The following is a 22,768-nucleotide window of genomic DNA, read 5'->3' as shown; positions in this document are numbered from 1 at the left end:
GCGGGACCCTCGCCCAGCCCTCCGCCGCCCCAGCGGTCCCCAACCCCAGGCCGGAGGAGAGACAGAGCCCTCGAGGCAGGTGAGTGACTGCGCGCCCCAGCAGAGAGGCCCGGGTGGTGGGCCCAAGGGCGCCCTGCCCAGGGAAAGGGTGTGCGGACCCGGAGGCCACCTCCTCCTCGCCTGGAGTCCCAGACCCCTGGGCGAGGAGTAGGGCAAAGAGGGCAGACGAAGAGAGCCGAGAAGGAGGGGAAGGGGGCTGTGGAGAGGGAGCTAAGGGGACAGATTGGGGGTTCCATCCGTACCGAAACATGTACCTGAAATGAAATGCTAAGGAGGCTGCTTCCTGAGCGCCTGGGGAGCGCGCTCCGAGCGTCCAGTGCCCCTGCTCCCTCTGTGCTGGCGGGAGAAGAGGGTACCTGGTCCTCTCCTTTGCTCAAGGGAAAGGAGCCTAAGAGCACCGACACTGGAGTCAAGATTGCCTTACTAGCAGCTGTAGGGCCTTGGTCAAGAGATTTAATCTCTGTGCCTCAGTTTCTCCTTTCTAAAGGGAAACAATAAAACACACTGCCGGCCTCATGGGGTTGTTGTGAGGCTTAGATGAGCAAACATGTCTCCTGCTTTGAACAGTGCCTGCTCGGGGTTTATCGTCAGTATTGTCCCTCTGCCCACCAGGAGGAATGTGTGAGGGAGATGTAGGGATGGCACCCAGAATTGCTTGCCTGGCTGTCACATCTTCGCTGGTTATGAGGACTAGAAGTTGGCTCCAGGTCTCAGGCGCCTGGATCCTCAGGAAGCTCTGAGCCGTAACTGTGCCACTGCATTCCAGCGTGGGCAACAGAGCAAGGCCCTCTCTCTAAAAAAAAATAAATAAATAAAAAAGAAAAAAGAGAGAGAGAAAGACGAGTGGATGATCTGATCTGAAGCAGTGCTAAGAGCCAGGTGTGTGTGTGGGCGGGGGCAGGTGGTGAGTGCCCAGGAGCCCAGGCCCCAGCAATGCCACCCCTCACGCCCGCCCCCTTCTCCAGCCTCCAGTAGCAGACTCTCTTGCTCCCCTTTTCTGGCCTTTTATGAGTGGCCTCTCCCGGGACTGAGCTGTGACCCCAGTCCCCTGGGATGGGAACAGCTTGTGCTGGCCTGAAGTTCCCAGGCTCAGCCAGGCCTCAGCTCCAGGCAGGACTGGGCAAGGGGTCAGCTCTCAACCCTAGCCTAAGCCGGGCCTTGTTGGGGGGAGCTGTTCTCTGAACCCCACCCCAGCCCAATCCATGGTAGAGTACCTGCTGTGTGTGCTCGTGAGCCAGCTCTCCGGGCCCGGGTCTCCCCACTGCTGCTGCCTTTCCCTCCCACTCTGAGGTCTGCCCGCCACATTCCCCAGTGCAGTTGGGTTGCCCTCCCTGCTGCTAGGAGCTGGGTCCTCCAGGCTCGCCTCTCTGCCTCCCTCTGTCTCCAGTGGAAGGTGAAGCTGAGGGTTGGCATCTGTTTCTCCACGCCCTTCCCCCACAGCATTCCCTATCAGACTCTCCCAGAAGAGGAAACTTGCTCTCCAGGCAGCCCCATCCACCAATCGGAAACCTGGAGGGAGATAGAGGTCACTGGGCTGCTGTCTGCCGTCCCTCCACCCAACACAGGAGGGGCCGAGGCCGGGTGGGCCTCCACCACCTCGAGAGCCTCTCCTCTGAGAGCCTTGGAAGCCTTGGGAAGGAGCCTCCTGGGACTCTGAGGGGCCCTGGGGCCCCATCCCAGCTCTGGGGAGGGTGTCAGTTCCTGGCACCTAACCTGTGGGGGACAAGCCAGCAGGAAGTGGAAGAGAAGGCAGGGAAGGAAAGAGAGAGACAAAGACAGAGATGGAGACTGCCAGATGCAGAGACACAAGCAGAGCCATAGAAACAACAAGGCCCAGAGGGAAAAAAGGCAGACTTAGAAAAACAGACAGGGTGCGGTGGCTCATGCCTGTAATCCTAACACTCTGGGAGGCCAAGGTGGGAAGACGGCTTGAGGCCAAGTGTTCGAGACCAGCCTGAGCAAGAGCAAGAGCAAGAGCAAGACTCCATCTCTCCAAAAAAATAGAAAAATTAGCCAGGCCTAGTGGCGTGCGCCTGTAGTCTCACCTACTCAGGAGGCTGAGGCAGGAGGATCGCTTGAGCCCAGGAGTTTGCGGTTGCAGTGAGCTATGATGACGACACTGCACTCTAGCCCAGGTGACAGAGCCAGATTCTGTCTGTAAAAAAAAAAAAAAAAGAAGAAAGAAAGAAAAAGAAAAATAGAGCAGAGACCTAGAGATAGAACAAAAGGGAGCCGGAGACAGAGGGGCAGAAGACCAAACAGAAACCATGGGGTAGAAAGAGCAATAGTGCAGGCTTGGAGCTTGGTCGCCTTGGCTCAAATCCCGGCTCTGCCCTGGCTGGGCTGCGTAGCCTGGGGCAAGTTACTTAACCTTTCTGAGATATTTCTTCTGCTACAAAATGGGAGGCATAATAGCACCTACTGTGTACACTTGCTGAGAGAACTACTAGAAAGGATCTAGCCCACAGGATGCATTGAACAGGGGATGGTAGTTAGTAATTACAGCACTCACACTGGCAAGATGGCAGTCCCGAGAGAAAGAGCACTGGGTGGCCCTCGGGCCCTGCCTGCCCATGTGCTGGTGGGTGCTCATGCTCTCCTGCTCCTGCCTCCCACCCTACCCCATGCAGTGGCATCTGGGGCCCAGGCCCTCTGTGTAGGAGGAGGTGTGTGCAGTGGACAGGGGCATCGTCCCTGGGCCAGGAGGCACAGAATGAGGGCGCAGGCCAGGCAGACACACCCCTCCACCCTGTAGGTGACTCAGTGCCTTGCACTACTGTGCACTCATCCCGTAGGAACTTGGAGGCCAGCCCTGAGGAATTCCTGTGGGAGGTCAGCAGGGCAAATTTGGAGCCGCCTTTTGCTTTGTAACATCCGGAAGTTCCTTCTAAATCCACCTTCCATCATCTCATCAATGACACACCTCATTGTGTCTTGAGGGCCCCGAGACAAGGGCCCAGTCTGCTGTCTGGGAAGCTGGTGAGAAGCCACAGCTTAAGCACCTCTCCTCGCCAATCCCTGGAAAAGTAAGGTCAAGGCTTACTGGAGTCAGAAAGGATTTAGGGCGTATCAGTCCATCCACTCCACATACACGTTCGGTTTCTGCCTGCCGGTGCCGGGGTGGCCGGTGCTGGGGATACGGGGGTGAGGAAGGCAGAGGAGTGTCCTGCCCTCCTGGAGCTGCAGTCCACTGGGGCAGACAGACCTTAACAAAAACGTAATGGCTCGGTGGACGGGAGCTGTGAGGGAGCATCCCGGGGCTACCAGCCTCACTAACAGAGGGAAACAGACTCACAGAGCAGTGGTCACAGGATAGGGGATCCATCAGCCTGGCCAGTCCGTCCGACGTGATGTATAGCAGACGCTGTGACCTCCTGGGTTTCCTGGGTTAGTTTCACTGCCCCAGAGGAGGGACACTAGTGCCAAGACTGTGCTGGGCTTTGGGGAAGTGTTGAGCCTCTGGAGACTGATCCACATGCAGTCTGGAGCCAGCTGCAGGGCAGAGTTGGGAGAGAACACCCAGGACTCCTTTGTGCCATGGGGGTCCGTGGTGACTGTGCTGAGAGCCTGCAGGAGGGCCTTGAGGGCAGGGAGTGAGGCTTCCAGGGGGCTTCCTGGAAGAGGCTGGCCTCGAGACTGGGCTGGCCTGGGCAGAGGGGGCTGTGTGGTGAGGGGCACGAGGGGCAGCAAGTGGTCCAGTGTGATGGGAGCACAGAGTCGGGGTGGTGAGGCTGGCCCCTGGGGACCCCTTCTTGTGCTATGGAGAGTCACAGAGGGTGGCAGAGAGGGGCAGTGGCCAGAGCAGGGCTGCACTTTCTGACAGTAACCTAGGGGTGATGGTGAGCAGGGTGGGCTGGAGGGGGAGCTTCTCCTTAGCCTGTGTCACCCCAGGGGTGATCCCCACTGCTTTGTCCTTCAAGTAGATTCTGATCCCACTATTGTCTCTGGTGGCCAGGCAGCCCTTGGGCAAGTCATTTTACCTGAGACCCTCCACCGTCCCATCTGCGAAACAGGGATAACAATCGCTACACCTTACAGGATGGCGACGAGGGTTGGGACTGGTCCGGGCGCCAAGGTCCAGTACGATAGATGTTTGGTGAATCACAATCCCTGCAATTTCTCTATTTCCTGATGAGTAAACAGGTCGGACCTAGGACCCTCTAGCTCCTGTTTCCTGAGCCACAGAGAACACAAGGCCGGCCCCTCACCCCTGCCCCTTCCCGCCCAGGCTCTGGCGCGCTCTGGTGCACGCGCAGGCTTCCTGTCCCTCCATCCGGCAGACATGCCTGGCGTGCCGAGGGCCTGGCTCGGCTGGATGTAGGAGGGGCTCTGTGCTTGCGTGTGCAAATGTGTACATGTGTGTACTGTGTGGTCTCTGGAGAGGGAAGGGAACAGTTTTTGGACTGGGATCTCACTGCTGAGTGGGAGCGCTAAGTGATCCCCTCTCAATGCAAATATAGGTTAGGAAGGGGCACAGAGAAACAGACACAGAGACAGGGAGAGAGACGAAAAGACAAAAGAGATACAGGGCAAAACAGCCTTGGAACCAAGTTAAGATGCATGCCTTGGTGAGTGGATCATGGCTGGAGTTCAGCTTCCACTCCCCCCTTGAAGGTGGCTGCCCTTGTGCAGTGAATGTTATGCACAACTGTACCCGGCAGCCTTGACATAGAAAAGGAAGGAGCCAGGCAGAAAGACAGAAACCAAGAAACTGAGGAGGAAGGAAAAAAGGGCAAATAGTTTCTGATGAAGAACAAAAGTCAAAAAGGAAGAGGCAGAAAGCCTGGAATGTGGGAGATTCTGATTCTGCACCAACGTCCACTGAGCAGGCGATACTCCGTTCCACAGTGGTTCCAACCCTCACTGAACCCTGGGGATACTGGGGCAGGCGGTGGGGAGGGATTCTCCCATTTTACAGATGAGGAGATGGAGAATCAGAGCGCTCATGCGATATAACTGATGCCACACAGCTTGTAAGTGACAGAGACAGAATCTTTGGACTCCAAGATGGGAAGTGGAGAGAGGGGCTGAGCGGAGAGGAGGGGCAGTGGAACCAAGCAAGGAGCTGGAGTTGGTGCTCAGGCCGAGGGTTGGGGAATCCAGGCATCCTGCCTTGTCAACTGCCTCTGGCTTGAAGAAGCACCTGGCGGACAGCCCATCATTCTGGGGGATCAGGTTCTCCGGGGAGCCTGGCCCCCCCACCTCCACTTCCTTTCTCTCTGTCAGCATTTGCGGCCCCATTCCCATTCCCGGATCATCCTGGGGGTTCTTCAGAAAAAACAAGAAACAGTTTTTCCTGGAATTAATACCCAAAAGGCATGACAGCGCCAAGGGGAGGGGGGAGGGGGCCACCTTGGGTGCAGGAGGAGGAGTGGGACTGATGATGCTGACGGGGAGACAGCTAATGTTAATGACCATATTATGTACAGACTCCAGGCACCTTATCTATATTAACTCATTTAATCTGCACAACAACCTTACAAGGGAAGTACTGTTATCATCCCCATTTTATAGATGAGGGAATGGAGAGCTGGGATTCACACCCAGGGCTGACCTCGGACAGGGCTGGGGGGGTACAGAGCCCAGGGGTTATCCTAAGCTACACCACTTCCCAGAGAAGCGGGAAGGGAGCTGGTCGGGAAGTCCCTCCTGCTGTCTCACTTCCATCAGCCCCACTCTCACTCTGCGCTTTCTATAGAAATGGGTCCCTTCCTGCCCACCAGGAACTCCAGCACCCTGGCACACCCTCCCAAGAGGCCCTGCACTCATTTCCCTCCTCTTAGGAGGGGCTGGGCACAGTGAGGGTAGAGGGGGCTCCCCACCAGGGGAACTAGCTGAGCTGAGCTTGTAGAGGACCAGGGAGGCTGAGCTGGGCTGGGCCCTGTGTGGGCTTGGGGGCTGGGAGGGCAGGAACGCTGGGGCTGTGCTGGCTGCCTGGGACCTCAGGGCCTGGCCTGGAGCCCAGCCTATTTGCATCTCGAGGTGGAGGAGAGAGAACTGTCAGCTCATTCTTGACTGTAAACACATCTCCTTTCCCACGCTTCTGATCGTTCTTGTGGCAGCCCCCACCCCCAGCCCCTTCTCCTGTCCAACCCCCTGCCAGCTCCCCCACCCCCATAACTGAAGCTGTTCAAAAGAAGATGCAGAGCCATGGGCTTCCCGTCTGGGCTCAGGAAAGACTGGAATCACTGGGAGGCTTCTGCCAGCAGCCTGGGTTTGGATCCTAGCTCTGATCCTACTGGCTGTGTGGCCTTTCTTACCCTCTCTGTGCCTGTTTCTTCATCTCTAACGTGGACGCTAACACCTACCACAATGGGTTGAAGTAAGCTTTAAATGAGATGTCTGTAGGAATCGCTCAGCACCTGGCCTATCCCGACACAGTAAAGGATACATGGGGTCACATGATTTTTCTTGTCAGGGAAGGTGTTTGGGTCTCTCAAACCAGAGGCTTGGAGGATAGGGGTTGAGTAGGGGGACAGGAGGGGCCTCGGTATGAGAAGGAGAAGTGAGCCTGCAGTGGGGGAGAGCAGGGGTCCCCCTCAGTGAGTGCACTGTGAGCCCCCACTTGGGGCCCAATGCTGCAGGGACCGGAAGAGGCTAGGGGAGCATGGGCCAGGGCCTCAGGCACCCTGGCACCTCAGGGACAAAGGCTTGGATGGGAACAAGCCTGGGAGGCCAGGCTGGGGCTCTGGGCTCCTGGTCTGGCCTGTGTTCCCTCCTCGGGGACTGAGAACAATCAGGCCAGACCCTTCCTCTCCCTGCCAAGGCCCCCACCCCACCTTTTTCCTCCCTATGGACCACCCACTAGTGTCCCCTGACCCCACTCTGGCTTCCAGCCCCTGGACTGGCCAGCTGATGACTCCTCCGCACTCCAGCCCTGCCCTGGAGGACCTGTGGGAAAACAGCCTCCCCGCCCCTCCGGCCAGCTGAGCTACGGGCCCGCCAGAGTAGGGGGATTAGTCACCTCCTCTTCATGCTCCTCCGTCCTCCTCCAGGTCCATCTCAAAGCCCCAGGTGAAGCCTTTCCTCTAGGAGTTGGTTGGGAGGGGGAGATAGGGACACGGGCTACCTAATCAGGGCCTGTGGCCGTGGGGCTGTGAGTGGGAGGAAGGACTTTCTCTGGACTAAAGAACAGCTCAACTTCCAGAGCACCTCCTCCTTGTGTTTAACTCAAGTCCTTTCTGCTACAGGTTTTGTCCACCTCACCATGCCACAGGCTCTGGGGCCAGATCCAGGGCGGGGGGAGCTCCTTCGTGGCTTAGGAGATGAGACCCACCCAGGGACAAGGGTGATCCCCCTGGCTGTGACAGACGGAGCTCCAGTCTGAGGAGCTCCCCGTGCCTGCTCCAGAGCTGGGGGCCGGGAAGAGGGCAGCGTGGAGACCGAGGGAAAAGGTGGAGGTGTCTGGAGGGTTCGGGGTGCTGCCCATGGCCCTGGCTGCCACGCACACTCGAGGCGGAGGTGGGGAGGTTCGCTGGGATCAGACAGGGCGAGCCCTGGGCAGGGTGGGTACAGTGTGGAGACAGTGTGAGGAGGCACCGGTGCTGGGAGTGGGGACGTGTGGGGGTGACGTGGGGGCGGTGCGCTGGCACAGACTCTGGGGGGCATCTGAAGGGCATTCTGACTGTGGCCTCTGTCCCTCAGGGCGGGCCATGGTGTCAGCTCAGGAGACAAGCCGCCATAAAGGCTTCTGGCCCTGCCTCTGCCCCTACATCCAACCCACTGTGTTCAGGGTGGTGGGAGGACAGTCATCCTCACTCCCCACCGCAATCATGCTCCCTGCTGCCCCCCCATCCTAGCCAGCCTCTGTTTCCTGTTTTCAGGCTCCACATCCTGAGCACCAGGATCCCCCAGGACATTCTCTGGCCCTCAGGCCCCAGGGCTCTGGGCTGAACTGACGCAGGCCCCACCTGGTGAGTTACTTGGGGACTGAGGATGGGTGGCAGGACGCACAGAGGAGGCTAGAGGCAGAGGTCTGCCCTGCTGGAGGTGCTGGACTGGGGGCGGTGGGGAGTGAGGGGGGGGAGGAGACACTTGCAAGGGGAGGAGAGGGGGACCAGCCCAGCTGAAAGGGTGGTTTGGCTGCTGGAGGGTTAAAGGGGGGGTGGAACACAGGGTGAGCTGGGGTTGAGTGAGGGCGCAGACCTGGAGGGAAGGAGGGGCCGCCCTGATTGGAGCTGAGAGCGCTGTGGGGGCCCTGGGAGTGTGTGGGTGGGGGCGTGGGGCGGGGCCGGGCGGCAGCATTCCAGAGATACTCAGGGGGTAAGGGGCCAGCAACCACGACCTTTCTCTCTTCTCAGAAAAATTATAAACAGATGTGGGCGCCTCAGAGAGGTAGAGCAGGGAGCCAGGGCAAGTTTTAGGAACAGGGAACACAGAACCTGAAACCGGCCACAGGGCGGGCACACGGAGCTCGGCCTCTCCTGAGCTCAAGAGCTGAGAAAAGAGACTCATCTGCAGTCCTGGTCCTGACCTTCCCACACACCAGTCGAGGCCAGGGGTGGCAGAGAGGGAGAGGAGCCATTTCTGTAGGGCACTGGGAGCTTTTCCTTAAATCCAAGTCCAGGTTGAGACCCTTCAGGGATAGCACCTAGAGGTGGGTGCAGTGGTGTGCTGGCAGATGTTTAACAGCCAGCTCTGGTGGGGGTGTTGGCCGTGGGTTGTAATGTTTGCCAGTTTCTGTGGTGTAAACACCACCCCCCCCCACGCACCCCATGCCTGATTTCGAGCTACTCATGTGACATCACTAACCACAGAGTTGGGAAGAGATGTGCACGGCTGGCTCTCTGAGCCCATATGAGCTGCCTCCAGCACACCAGTGGTTGGGAGGTCAACGGGACGCAGCCCCACTCCCACCCCATATAGCAGGAAATACCTGACTGCATTCATTCCATCATGTAGGTTTTGGTTTCTCCCTGCATACATCCAGTGATGGGGAGCTCACCACCTGACGTAGCAGATTCCATTACTGAACTGCTCTGACTGTTGGAAAGTCCTTCCTCTCACTGAGCCCAAGTCTGCTTCCCTCATAACGTCTCCTCACTGGTTCCAGTTTCACACCTTGGTACAAATACCAAAGTGCCCTGGGTAGGGGGTGGGCTGGGGATTCAGAGACAAAGGCCACTGGGTCCCTGCCTCTGGAGGTCATGGTCAGGGAATAGGCACTAGAACAGTGGTGCTGGGGGGCCCCAGAAGGAATGGGTGGAGGCATCCTGCCAGTGGGGGTCAGGGAGCAGAGCATAGTAGAAGGGGGGCACTTGAGTTTGACCTTGAAAGATGAGGACTCCAGTGAAGAATGAGGGCTGAGCAAAGACTGGAGGCTTGGAAGTGCACCTGTGCAGGAGTGCTCTCTGGGAGAGCTGCAGCCCAGGCGCACGGGGCAGGGGACTGGGGGCAGCAGCCTCGTCTCCTCTGCTTGCCCACGCACGTGCAGAGCTCTGCAGCCAGGTCCTCAGGCTGCCGGCCACAGCGTCCCCCCACCGCTTGCTCTGCATCTGGGTGGTGCAGGCCTCTACAATGTCACCACCTCTGCGTCCCCTCCTTCTCCTGGCCCTGGGCCTGGGTCTGGCTGGAACTCTCAACCCTAAGGATCCCAATGCCTGCAGCTTCTGGGAAAGGTGAGAGAGCCACCGCCGCCCCTGATTTTCCCTGCTAGGGCTCCTCATCCCGTTCCTTCCTTTCCTCTCCCCTCCCTCCTATTTCTCTGACTCCATCCCCGTCTCTGGCCCTGTTGCAGTCTCTGTCCTGTCTCTATCCCTGGCCCTTGGTCCCTGTGGGAGGCCGGCTACAGAATAGTGCAGGGTGGGAGCCAGTAGCGGGGCTGGCCCGGGGAGCAGGGGGACAGGGTTGGGAAACAAGACCCAGGGCAGAATTTAGCCAGGAATGCTTCAACCCATCCCTATCCACTGAGCCCAGAAGTCAGTTCTAGCTCAGTCTTCCCATGTAGGGAGGGGGTGGAGAGGAAAATGGAAGGCTGTGGTCCAACAGGCGAGAAGGGGAGTCTGATGGGGGGTATCCCAGGAACATTGCAATTCTAGGAGAAGCCCTCCGGACTTGAGAGTTGGGGCAGGATGGGGGTCCCATCCTAGACTTGGGGGAGCAAGCCCAAATGTTGGGATGTTGATTCCCCACTGTGGCCCACCCCTCATGGCCCTGCTTCCTGGCCCTGTGCCAGCTAAGGCCTCCCCCGTCCTTGCCGCTGAGCCAGTTCCCTGCCTTGCAGCTTCACTACCACCACCAAGGAGTCCCACTCCCGCCCCTTCAGCCTGTTCCCCTCGGAGCCCTGCGACAGGCCCTGGGAGGGCCCCCATGCCTGTCCCCAGCCCACGTGAGTGCCTCCTCCCCCTCCATGGGCAGATGGGCTGCTGGAGTCGCTGCCCCTCTCAGAACCTTTAGGGTTTAGAGGAAACTTCTGGCCCTGGGGACTCATTCCTACCGTGGTTCACGTGTGGTTCGTGTGGGGTCATGGGTATGGACGCACGTGTGTTCGGGGTGTGCACTGGTGGTGCACTGTATGTGTGTGTGTGGTTGGGTGGGCGGCCAGGAGGGAATACTCTTTGCTCCCCAGCCCAGAGCGCTGGGCACTCCCCGCACCCTGGCCTCCCCTGCGCCTCACTGTTGTGACGGTGGACAGCGGGGGCCTCAGCGGGGAGGACTGAGGGCCGCCTTCCCGGCCTCCGCAGGGTTGTCTACCGCACGGTGTACCGTCAGGTGGTGAAGACGGACCACCGTCGGCGCCTGCAGTGCTGCCGGGGCTTCTACGAGAGCAGCGGGGCCTGTGTCCGTGAGTCCAATGTTGGGCCAGGCAGGGGGAGTGCGGAGTGGGACAGTGGAATGGGGGGGCTTAGCCCACCTTCTGAGTCCTCCCCTGCTCCCACCAGCGTGGGGCCACTCCTCTGCCCCTTTGGGCTTTCTCCCCTCTTCCTCCTCTCCCTGGTCTTGTCTTCAGGGTCTCAGCAGCTCCCTCTCCATTGCCACTCCATACCCCTGTCTCCAGCTGGCCCCATGATTGTCCCATCTGTCCATGACCCTGAGAAGCCTTTGTCTCTGCATCTCTCTGCCTCAGAGCCCTCATTCTGTCCTTCTGTCTCTCTGTTACTGTGTGTCTTAGGACTTGTCTTCTGGGTCCATCTCTGTCTCTTCCTGTCCCTGTCTCTCTGTTATATCTGTGACTTGTCACTGTCTAGTCTCTCCTGCCCGCTGCCCACTGCCCACTGCCCACCCAGCACCCTGTAACGCCCAAGGCCCCTGCCCATCCCTAGCCCCTGCAGACACCCTTTCCAGCCTGCCCAGCCCCTGGCCCTCAGCCCCTACCCTCTCTCTGGACAGAATCCATGTCCGGCCCCTGCCTGAGGACCTCCCCTACCCCACGCCATTTCCCCGACATGGTGCTTAGAGAATGTCACAGAAAGGGGCTGAGGAGCCTGGAACCCTGGCATCTTGTCAAGCTCTGACCCTGAGTCACCTGTCAGTCTTTCTTTATCTGAAGCAGAACAGGTGCTTGGAGAACTCCAAGTCCCTGGTGTGGGAAGAAGATGGGGTTAGACGTCACAGGATAAAAGGTGGGTAGGGGCAGGGTGGACGCATCGCCTCACTCACACCCATCTCTGCCCTAGCACTCTGTGCTCAGGAATGTGTCCATGGCCGCTGTGTGGCGCCCAATCAGTGCCAGTGTGTGCCAGGCTGGCGGGGTGATGACTGCTCCAGTGGTGAGTGGCTGGTGACTCTGGGGAGGGGCCTCTTGAGCCTTTAGGGACACAGGACCCTGAGGCGCACCCTGCCTGCCAAGGCACAGGTGCCTAGGACCCCCGGGCAATGACCGTCAGAGCCCCATTGCAGCTGGCTGTGTTTTCTGGTGATGGGGAAGAGAGAATGGGTGTGCAAGGGCTGAGAGACAGAGACAGGGACTAACTGGAGGCTGGGGAGGGGCTAGACCTCTGGTGACCCCCTTCCACTCTCCTTATCCCACAGAATGTGCCCCAGGAGTGTGGGGGCCACAGTGTGACAAGCCCTGCAGCTGCGGCAACAGCAGCTCCTGTGATCCCAAGAGTGGGGTATGTTCTTGCTCCTCTGGCCTGCAGCCCCCGAACTGCCTTCAGCCTTGCAGCCCTGGTCACTATGGCCCTGCCTGCCAGTTCAGCTGCCAGTGCCACGGGGCACCCTGTGATCCCCAGACTGGAGCCTGCTTCTGCCCCCCAGAGAGAACTGGGCCCAGGTGCGTAATGCGGAGAACAACACATTAATGAGGCTGCAGACACAGGGCCACACAGACATACACAGGGAAATGAGGTGACTCAGACAGGGTCCCAAACATGAGGATGGTGTCTAGATGCCAAGATCCTGGTCTGAGCTCCACCACTCACTAGTGGAGTGACCTTGAGCAAATCATTGACTTTTCATGAGCTTGTTTCCTGCCTGTAAAATGGGAATAGTGCTGTTTGCCTGGAAGGGTTGCTGTGAAGATAACATGAGACAGCATGTGTGTGAAAGCATGTTGTAGGGTGAGGCTGAGACAAGGGCCCAGAGAACCCTGTGCAAGGCAGGATGCAGGGAGAGCCAGGGTGTCACAGGAGGGAGAAGAGGAAATCAGGATCAGGCTTCAAGGAGGAGCGCCCGGAGTTGAGCCCTCTGGAAAAACGAGAGTAGGCTCAGATGTTCTCCTGAGGGAACAGCCTGAGCAAAGGTGAGGAGCTGGAGCCCGGGGGCACGAGAAGCAGACATGCCACCAGTGGCTCTTTGCTCTCCCCTACCTGCTGGTGCTGGGGTGTCCCTGCATGTCCAGTCCTGGACACCTTTGCTTTCTGACTCCCTCCTTCCCAGCAGGGAAGGGCAGGTGTAAATCACTAAGTCCCGAGGTCAGGGCCAGCCCTTGGAGGCTAGGGGCTGGGGGGAGGCAGGTATTACTTGTTTACACACTGACCTCACCTGCTCTGTCCAGCAGCTGTGATGTGTCCTGTCTCCAGGGCACTGCTGGCTTCTGCCCCAGCACCGATCCTTGCCAAAATGGAGGTGTCTTCCAGGCCCCCCAGGGCCCCTGCAGCTGCCCACCTGGCTGGATGGTATGAATGGGGGGTCTGAGGGTATGGGGTGAGGCTGAGGAGAAGTCTGTGGATGGTTCTAAAGAGGGCTCCAAGGACGATGTGTGTGAGGGGTTAGGCTCTGTGGGCATGGGGGTGTCAAGGGGTCCTGTGGCCATGGGAAGGGGGCTGGGCGCCTGGGGCTCTGTCAACCTCTCACTCCCACAGGGCACCATCTGCTCCCTGCCCTGCCCAGAGGGCTTCCACGGACCCAACTGCTCCCAGGAATGTCGCTGCCACAACGGCGGTCTCTGCGACCGATTCACTGGGCAGTGCCGCTGCGCTCCGGGCTACACCGGGGATCGGTGAGTGGCGGTGGCGCGGGCAGGGGCGGCGGGAGGCGGGCAGGAGGAGGTGGCTTGCCACCGGACTCACTCCGCTAGGCGCCCAGGTGCCGTGAGGAGTGCCCAGTGGGCCGCTTCGGGCAGGACTGTGCTGAGACGTGCGACTGCGCCCCCGGCGCCCGCTGCTTCCCCGCCAACGGCGCGTGTCTGTGTGAACACGGCTTCACCGGGGACCGCTGCGCCGAGCGCCTCTGCCCGGATGGCCTCTACGGCCTTGGCTGCCAGGCGTCCTGCACCTGCGACCCGGAGCACAGCCTCAGGTGCGCCGCGGGACACGTGGTCAAGGGTTCAGGAGGCCAATGGGAGAGGTGTTGGGGGCTGAAGCTGCCAGAGCCACGAAAAGCGCCAGGGGCACATCCAAGCGCCTCAGGTCACAAAAGAGAAAAGGGAGGGATCTTAGGGGCGGGGAGGGGCCCAAGGTACTGGCACTTGCCCCAACCCGGCTTTCGGAATAGCGCCGAGCCTCGTTGGTGGCCCTCGTACTCCGGCGATGCCCAGGGCTCCCACCAAGCTGAGGGGTCGGGGAGGCCGGCCTGCGGGGTCCCAGCTGACCGCGCCACGCACCCGACTCCGCCTGCAGCTGCCACCCGATGAACGGGGAGTGCTCGTGCCTGCCGGGCTGGGCGGGCCTCCACTGCAACGAGAGCTGCCCGCAGGACACGCACGGCCCGGGGTGCCAGGAGCACTGTCTCTGCCTGCACGGCGGCGTCTGCCAGGCCGACAGCGGCCTCTGTCGGTGCGCGCCGGGCTACACGGTGAGGCGCGCCCCGCTGCGAGAAAGCGTGGGCGGCGGGGCTGCGGGGTGAGGGCTGGGGGGTCGGGGAGAGGCCGAGGAGCTGGCCCACCTCTCTCACTGGTCCACCCACCCGCTTTCAGGGCCCTCACTGCGCTAGCCTCTGTCCGCCCGACACTTACGGTGTCAACTGCTCCGCACGCTGCGCATGCGAAAATGCCATCGCCTGCTCACCCATCGACGGCGCGTGCATCTGCAAGGAAGGTTAGAAGAGCACGGAGTCTCCGGGAAAGGAGATTGGTGGGGCGGGGCCACGGGAAGAAGGGTGGGTCCAAGGCTATGGGCAGGCCAAGGGCAGGGGAGAGGCTGCAGGGTAAGGGCGGAGCTTAGTGGGCAGCAGCTGGACTGTGGGAAAGTATCCAGGCTATTTCCTTCCTGGAATATCCACTTTGCTTTTCTTCAACTACAAAAACCCTACTTGTCCTTAAAGGCCCAGGCCAGAAGGCACCTCATCAGCGAACATTCCTCACCCTCAGTCATACCGAAACGCACAATGGCAGCACCAGGAAGGGCCTCTGAGATCCACTAGGGGTGGCACGTTGGCAGCCTTTAGGCTGAATTACACAGTTGTGGTTTGTTTGGCTAACTCCCTGTCAAATTTAACAAGCCTCCCGTCTCCAGTCCCCACTACTCTCTATTGTCTTACATATGATCTGGATAACTCATTTGGCTACCTGATGGGGTCTCTGTGAGCATTTGGGTTTGCTGCCAACCCCTTTCATTTTTCAGAAGAGGCAGCCAAGACCCAGAAGCAGGTGGTGCTTCACCGGAAGGCATGGAGCCTTCTGCCCACATCTAATAGTTTATAAGCTCCTCTCTTGTATGGTTCCATGAGCACCCCGACTCCCACCTGCAGCTTATAGCACAGCCAGTACCCAGCGTCTGCTTGCTCAGAAGGGGAGCCGGTCCCCATGCCTACCTCTGAGGCCCCCTCCTCCAGGTTGGCAGCGTGGTAACTGCTCTGTGTCCTGCCCGCCTGGAACGTGGGGCTTTGGTTGCAATGCCAGCTGCCAGTGTGCCCATGAGGCAGTCTGTAGCCCCCAAACTGGAACCTGTACCTGCACCCCTGGTTGGCACGGGGCCCACTGCCAGCTGCCCTGCCCGGTGAGTGCTTGACAGCCTGTCTATCTGGGGGAGGGGAGGGTATGGCATCCCCAGCTGATCAGCCTACCCTACTCTCCACTCCCTCTCCAAGAAGGGGCAGTTTGGTGAAGGTTGTGCCAGTCGCTGTGACTGTGACCACTCTGATGACTGCGACCCTGTTCATGGACACTGCCAGTGCCAGGCTGGCTGGATGGGTGAGGATTCTAGGGCCCCGGGCCTACTGTGGAGTTGGGAGATGCATCCCATAGGAAATGTGTACAAAGAGCCCCCATGGAACAAGAGGGGAGCCAGGCCAGGCACACCCTATTTCTCTCCCCCACAGGTATCCGCTGCCACTTGCCCTGCCCTGAGGGCTTCTGGGGAGCCAACTGCAGCAATACGTGCACCTGCAAGAATGGGGGCACCTGCCTCCCCGAGAATGGCAATTGCGTGTGTGCACCTGGATTCCGAGGCCCCTCCTGCCAGAGATGTGAGGCTCTCTCCTGCCTGCCCACCACCTGCCCATAGTAGGGTGCAGTGCAGTGGCAGATGCCAGAAGTTCCCCCTCTACCCCCCTTGATCCCTTCCTCTGACCCCAATCTTCAGGCCAGCGTGAAGTGGGGGGAGATAGCAGGAGCAAGAGCCGATTGAGGGTTGGCCACTATTTCAATCATCACGCACCCCTTTCCCCCAGCTTGTCAGCCCGGCCGCTATGGCAAACGCTGTGTGCCCTGCAAGTGTGCCAACCACTCCTCCTGCCACCCCTCGAATGGGACTTGCTACTGCCTGGCTGGCTGGACAGGCCCTGACTGCTCCCAACGTACGTGGTGGCTTATGTGTCTGAGCACATGTGCATGCTGAGAGGGCGGGCTGAGGACGAGAGGTTCCCTCTTCTCTTGGGTATGAAAGCCTCTGGACCCACCTTGATTCTGTTGTTTATGTCACCAATATAAACAGACATTACTGGGCACCACCTACGTGCTGGGTACTGCTCTAGGTGCTCAGGATGCAGCAATTAACAGGTCAAGAGAAAAATTCCCTGTGAAGAGCAGTATTTTTATGGGGGGGAGGGAGAATCATAAGCTTAGTTTTGAACACGTTCTTTTTTTTTCTTTTGAATTTTTCAATATTTATTTATTTATTTCGTGGGCCTCTTTCCCACAAAAATATATGAGGAAGATCATGGAAAAAGATTAGTCCAAAAAAGCCAAGTAAAACAAAATTTGAAAAGGGGAAATGAGAGGCTATTAACCATGAAATAGGCTTGATTTAAGCCTACCAGCAGGCACGGCAAAGGGAAGTGATCTTAGTGAAGAGTTTTTCCATACCATTTGGAAACAACTACTATTAAATTATTTGCTAGTGTCAGACACACAAAAGTAACGCCTTTAAAAACATTAACTTCTCTCTTACGTTAAAAAAAAAAAAAAAGGAAAAGTCCTGAGCTAAGCTGTGCGGGGTGATTTGGGAGCCTTTGATTGCCTGACACTGGATGCGGTATTCTGAAACAGCTGCTAGATAGCCCAGTGCAGATGCTGAGTAGGTAGATGGGCAGGTGGGTCTGGAGTTCACAGGAGGGAGAGGCACTTGTGAGTCATAGGTGTATAGATACTCTTCACAGCTTGGTGTCCCCAGGGAGACCAAAGTGATGATGGGGGCTGAGAGTTCATCTGGGAGGGGCTGGCCCTGCCCCACCAGACAGGCCCCTTGTTTCCTGTAGCATGCCCCCCAGGACACTGGGGAGCCAACTGTGCCCAGACCTGCCAATGTCACCATGGCGGGGCCTGCCATCCCCAGGATGGGAGCTGTGTCTGCCGCCCAGGCTGGACTGGACACCGCTGCTTGGAAGGTACCAACAGAAAGGGAACTCCATGCCCCTGCTCCCAACTTAGCCCTTGTCCAAAGAGGACTGCAGTTTCCTGGCCCCTCTGATCCCTGTTTGCCTCCTTGGCTGTCTCCCCAGGCTGCCCTCCAGGGGTGTTTGGTGCCAACTGCTCCCAGTCATGCCAGTGTGGTCCTGGAGAAAGGTGCCACCCAGAGACTGGGGCCTGTGTATGTCCCCCAGGGCACAGTGGTGCTCCTTGCAGGATTGGTGAGTTCTTAGTTCCTTCCTCCCCAACTCCATTGTCCCCAGGGTATGAGGACCTAGGTCCCTCTTAACACCCTTGCCTCTCTACTGGGTGCCTTTCCTATGCACACACCCCAAGCTCACCAGCTGAGTCATGGTGCCATTCTGAGTGACCACCCCATCCCACATAGGAAGCCAGGAGCCCTTCACCATGATGCCTACCTCTCCAGTGGCCTATAACTCACTGGGTGCAGTGATTGGCATTGCGGTACTGGGGTCCCTCGTGGTGGCCCTGGTGGCACTGTTCATTGGCTACCGCCATTGGCAAAAAGGCAAGGAGCACCAACACCTGGCAGTAGCCTACAGCAGCGGGCGACTGGATGGCTCTGAGTACGTCATGCCAGGTGAGCTGGCCTGGGCATGGGGCACAGATGAGTGGCTGGCTCATAGGCACAAGGGCGAATGGGTGCTGGCATGACCCCCTGGGAACATGGGAAGTGGGGAGGAGAGGGGAGGGGCCGTCAGGGAGCCACATTACTCATTTCCTGGGACAGAACCCCCTCTCTTGGGCCCCTGGCCTATCTCTGAGCTCACCCTGTGCCTGTGTCTATTGTGCAGATGTCCCTCCAAGCTACAGTCACTACTACTCCAACCCCAGCTACCACACCCTGTCGCAGTGCTCCCCGAACCCCCCGCCCCCTAACAAGGTCAGTGCTGGGGTGGGGGATGCGCTGCAGAGGAATGGGTGCAGACCCTGTCCTCTGGAAAGCCCTGTCCTTGCACGTGGCTCTCCCTGTTGCACCGTCCCCTATCAGGTTCCAGGCAGTCAGCTCTTTGCCAGCCTCCAGGTCCCTGAGCGGCCAAGTGGAGCCCACGGGCATGATAACCACGCCACCCTGCCTGCTGACTGGAAGCACCGCCGGGAGGTGCCCATGGGGCCTCTGGACAGGGGTAGGTTCCAGGAGGCCTCCTGGGAGGGTGGGTCTTGTGCAGCCCCACATCCTCCATCTTGGTGTGCATGTCTGAACACGGGGCCCTAAGCCCCTGTTCTAGAGGACGTGGGAGCCTGGGGAGAGGACCAGAGATCTGATTGTCAGTCTCCTCCTCCTCCTCAGTTGGCAGCCGCCTGGACAGAAGCTACAGCTACAGCCACAGCAGCAGTAATGGCCCAGGCTCATTCTATAACAAAGGTGTGAGCACAGGGGCAATGAGGGCAGGGCTGAGCTGGGGTTGAGGAGCCAGTGCCTCCGCCGAGCCCGACTTCTTTCCTCCCCTCCTCAGGACCCATCTCTGAAGAGGGGCTGGGGGCCAGCGTGGCTTCCCTGAGCAGTGAGAACCCCTACGCCACCATCCGGGACCTGCCTGGCCTGCCAGGGGGCCCCCGGGAGAGCAGCTACGTGGAGATGAAAGGCCCTCCCTCGGGATCTCCCCGCAGGCAGCGGGACAGCCAGAGGCAGTGGCAGCCCCAGCCACAGAGAGACAGTGGCACCTACGAGCAGCCCAGCCCCCTGATCCACGGTGAGCCCTCTCCACCGGGCAAGGCCAGAGAGAAACAGGGACGAGGGAGGTAGAAAGAATGAAGAGACAGATGGAGACAACAAGGAGGCGGCATGATGTGTCAGCAAGAGCGAGGCCTTTGGGGCCAGATTTGGGCAAGTCATACTGCCTCTTTGTCTGTAGGGTAGAGTGGTGTCCCTGCCTCACAGGGCTGAGGATTTGAAATGGGGGTTGTATAGCACCTGACTGGTGGAGTTGGTACCCAGAAAAGTGAGGAACCAGGCAGGTCACGCCGTGTCCTTATATCCTGTGAGGTGGGCAGGCTGAAGTGGTCCCCCACCGGCAGCTGAGGAAGTGAGAGGCTTTTGCTCAGAGCCGCGCAGCCAGTTGGGGGTAAACCACCTCTGTCCAGGCCGCATCCCCTTCTCTTTGGGCTGAAGAGGCTGGAGAGGGGAGGAGAGTGGAGGGAGGGGAAGGATCCACTGCCCCTCACCTTGTCCCCTCTGTCTCCAGACCGAGACTCTGTGGGCTCGCAGCCCCCGCTGCCCCCGGGCCTGCCCCCCGGCCACTATGACTCACCCAAGAACAGCCACATCCCTGGACACTATGACTTGCCTCCAGTGCGGCACCCCCCATCACCCCCACTTCGACGCCAGGACCGTTGAGGGGCCACGATGGTGTGGCAGAGGCCAGCACACCTGGCCCTCGCTGTCGAAGGCTGGGGACAGAGCCTGTGTGCCCTGCCAGGAGCAGGGAGCAGACCGGCAGGCCGCGAACATGACACATTTAACCGAGGAACTGAATGGAGAGATGGGAGCCTGGCTCCCAGGTGTCATCATGGGAGACGTTGGCCAGCAGGATGCCTGGCTCCCTCCTCCCAAACTGCTGCTCCCCAAGGGCTCCAGGGCCCTGTGTACATAAACTGGTGGGCTGGACGTTGCCGGATAACTCTGATCTCAGATTGATTTCAAAAATGTGTATTGGGTACCTTTTCTGTGCATGCCTGAGCTGAGAGCTGTGTGTGTGTGTGTGCGCGCGCGTGTGTGCGTGAGTGCACACTTTAATCGCACTGGCCTCCAGGTCCTTCTGTTTGCCACGCTGCCTCCTACCACAGGGACTGGCACAGCTAGAGTGCTCTTCCTTCCCCACTCACCTGTGGACGCCGGCTTGTCCTTCACATGTCCTCCTCAGGGAGCGCCCACCTGCATACCTCTTTCACAGCGCTCATCGCAGCTGTGTGCAGCCACCAGGTACCTGCAGAAGGCCTGTGGGGTGCCAGGCACATCTCTAATGTGTGTTACTTGTCTATGTGATTATTTGGTTACTCTCTGCCTCCCCCACCAGGCTGTAAGCTCCCCGAAGGCAGGACTCCTATGTTTATGTCAATACTGGCTCCCTCTGACACATAGTAGGCACTCAACAAATGCTCCCCCAAAGGCTAAGTGGCTGAGTGAATTAAAGTGCCAGTTACACTGTGGTAAGTGCTAAAAGAGATGATCACACTGTGCGCTGTGGGAGTTAAGAGGCTGGAGGTTTTCCCAAAGGGTGGCATTTCCACAGGTGGACAATACAGAGGCTCAAAGGTGGGAAGGTGGCAGCGGCAGGGGTGGAGCGGGGATGGAGCTAAGTGGGATGCAGAGGCTGGAGGCAGGAAGGACGACAGGAGAAGGTGTATAGGCACACCTTGTTTTATTGTGCTTTGCTTTATTGCGCCCCATTGTGCTTTGCAGATATTGCATTCTTTTTAGAAATTGAAGGTTTGTGGCAACACTGCTCTGAGCAAGTCCATTGGCATCACTTTCCCAATAGCATGTGCTCATTTGTCTCTGTGTCACATTTTGGTAATTCTTGCAATATTTCAAACTTTTTCATTATTATTATATCTGTTACAGTGATCTGTGATCAATGATCTTTGATATTACTATTGTAATTGTTTTGGAAGCCATGAATCGTGCCCATATAACACAGCAAACTTAATCAATAAATGTCGTGTGTGTTCTGGCTGCTGCACTGACCAGGTGTTCTCCCTTCTCTCTCCCTCTCCTCGGGCCTCCCTATTTCCTGAAGCACAACAATATTGAAATTAGTCTGATTGATAAACCTACAGTGGCCTCTAAGTGTTCAAGTGAAAGGAAGGGTCACATGTCTCTCAGTTTAAATCAAAAGCTAGAAATGATTAAGCCAAGACAGGTTGAAAGCTAGGCCTCTCCCACCAGTTAGCCAAGTTGTAAATGCAAAGGAAAATTTCTTTCTTTTTTTTTTTTTTTTTTGAGACAGAGTCTCACTCTGTTGGCCGGGCTAGAGTGCTGTGGCGTCAGCCTAGCTCACAGCAACCTCAAACTCCTGGGCTCAAGCAATCCTACTGCCTCAGCCTCCCGAGTAGCTGGGACTATAGGCACACGCCACCATGCCCGGCTAATTTTTTCCATATATCTTTAGTGATCCAGCTAATTTCTTTCTACTTTTAGTAGAGACGGGGTCTTGCTCTTGCTCAGGGTGGTCTTGAACTCCTGAGCTCAAAGGATCCACCCGCCTTGGCCTCCCAGAGTGCTAGGATTACAGGCGTGAGCCACCAAACCCGGCCAGGAAAATTTCTTAAAGGAAATTAAAAGTGCTACTCCAGTGAACACAAGAATGATAAGAAAGCAAAACAGCCTTATTGCTGATATGGAGAAAGTTCTAGTGGTCTGGATAGAAGATCAAAACAGCCATGACATTCCATTAAAAGCCAAAACCTAATCTAGACCAAGACCCTAATTCTCTTCAATTCTATGAAGGCTGAGAGAGGTGAGGAAGAAGAGAAGTTCTAAGCTACCAGAGGTTCATTCATGAAATTTAAGGTTTCTTCATGAGGTTAAGGAAAGAATAGGTTCATGAGGTTCATGAGAAAGGAAAGAACTTAAGGTTTAATAAGGTCACCCAAGAGCTCTGATGGTGATGGACAAGGAGATTAATGTTATTTTCATGCCTGCTAACACAATATCCATTCCACTGTCCATGGATCAAGGAGTAATTTCTGACTTTCAAGTCTTGTCTAAGTTATCCAGAAGATCTAGCTAGGATACTTGATGAAGGTAGCTATATTAAACAACAGATTTTCAGTGTAGACAAAACAGCCTATATTGGAAGAAGAAGCTATCTAGGACTTCCATAGGTAGAGAGGAGAAGTCAATGTCTGGCTTCAAAGGATGGGCTGACTCTCTTGTTAGAGGCTAATGCAGCTGGTGACTTTAAGTTGAAGTCAGAGCTCATTTAGCATTCCCCAAATCCTAGGGCCCTTAAGAATTTTGCTAAATCTACTCTGCCTATGCTCTGTAAATAGAACAACAAAACCTGGATGACAGCACATCTGTTTACAGCATGGTTTACTGAATACTTTAAGCCCGTTGTTGAGACCTCTTGTTCAGAAAAAAAGATTTCTTCTAAAATGTTACTGCTCATTGACGATGCACCTGGTCGTCCAAGGGCTCTAATGGACATGTGCAAGATCAATGTCGTTTTCATGCCTGCTATCACAACACCTATTCCAAAGCCCATGGATCAGGGAGTAATTTCAACTTTCAAGTCTTTTTATTTAAGAAATACATTTTGTAAGGCCATAGCTGCCATAGATTATGATTCCTCTGATGGATTTGGGCCAAGTAGATTGAAAACCTGGAAAGAATTTACCATTTGGATGTCATTAAGAATATGTGTGATTCATTGGAGGTCAATATATCCACATTAATAGGTGTTTGGGAGAAGTTGATTCCAACCCTCATGGATGACTTTGAGAGGTTCAGGACTTCAGTGGAAGAAGTAACTGCAGATGTGGTGAAATAGTAAGAAAACTAGAATTAAAAGTGGA

At 57.3% G+C, this 22,768-nt stretch overlaps 1 protein-coding gene across 1 annotated transcript; it reads left to right on the top strand.

Moving 5' to 3' along the window:
* PEAR1 (platelet endothelial aggregation receptor 1) lies at positions 1–20,896 on the top strand. Its single transcript, XM_069480387.1, has 25 exons — positions 1–79; positions 7,884–7,973; positions 8,962–9,124; positions 9,494–9,677; positions 10,283–10,387; positions 10,743–10,843; positions 11,676–11,768; positions 12,031–12,274; positions 13,001–13,118; positions 13,305–13,441; positions 13,528–13,740; positions 14,061–14,235; positions 14,357–14,477; positions 15,214–15,377; positions 15,469–15,571; positions 15,700–15,846; positions 16,051–16,176; positions 17,077–17,205; positions 17,320–17,448; positions 17,616–17,828; positions 18,043–18,131; positions 18,240–18,375; positions 18,540–18,614; positions 18,706–18,942; positions 19,435–20,896. Exons 4-25 carry the CDS (start codon positions 9,577–9,579, stop codon positions 19,584–19,586), a joined length of 3,108 nt encoding a protein of 1,035 aa, XP_069336488.1. The 5' UTR covers positions 1–79; positions 7,884–7,973; positions 8,962–9,124; positions 9,494–9,576; the 3' UTR covers positions 19,587–20,896.
* The last annotated feature ends 1,872 nt before the right edge of the window (positions 20,897–22,768 follow it).

Source organism: Eulemur rufifrons, chromosome 8 (assembly GCF_041146395.1).
Source record: "Eulemur rufifrons isolate Redbay chromosome 8, OSU_ERuf_1, whole genome shotgun sequence".
NCBI lineage: Eukaryota > Metazoa > Chordata > Mammalia > Primates > Lemuridae > Eulemur > Eulemur rufifrons.
Note: the sequence above shows the minus strand (reverse complement) of the source record. Positions and strands in the feature narration are given on the sequence as shown.

What these genes read in the sequence shown, in the direction of transcription:
- PEAR1 (XM_069480387.1), top strand. Translation starts at nt 9,577, where the DNA reads ATGTCACCACCTCTGCGTCCCCTCCTTCTCCTGGCCCTGGGCCTGGGT. An exon ending in GGGTGATGACTGCTCCAGTG is followed by an intron (nt 11,769 to 12,030) that starts GTGAGTGGCTGG and finishes CTTATCCCACAG; the next exon opens with AATGTGCCCCAGGAGTGTGG. An exon ending in CATGGGGCCTCTGGACAGGG is followed by an intron (nt 18,376 to 18,539) that starts GTAGGTTCCAGG and finishes CCTCCTCCTCAG; the next exon opens with TTGGCAGCCGCCTGGACAGA.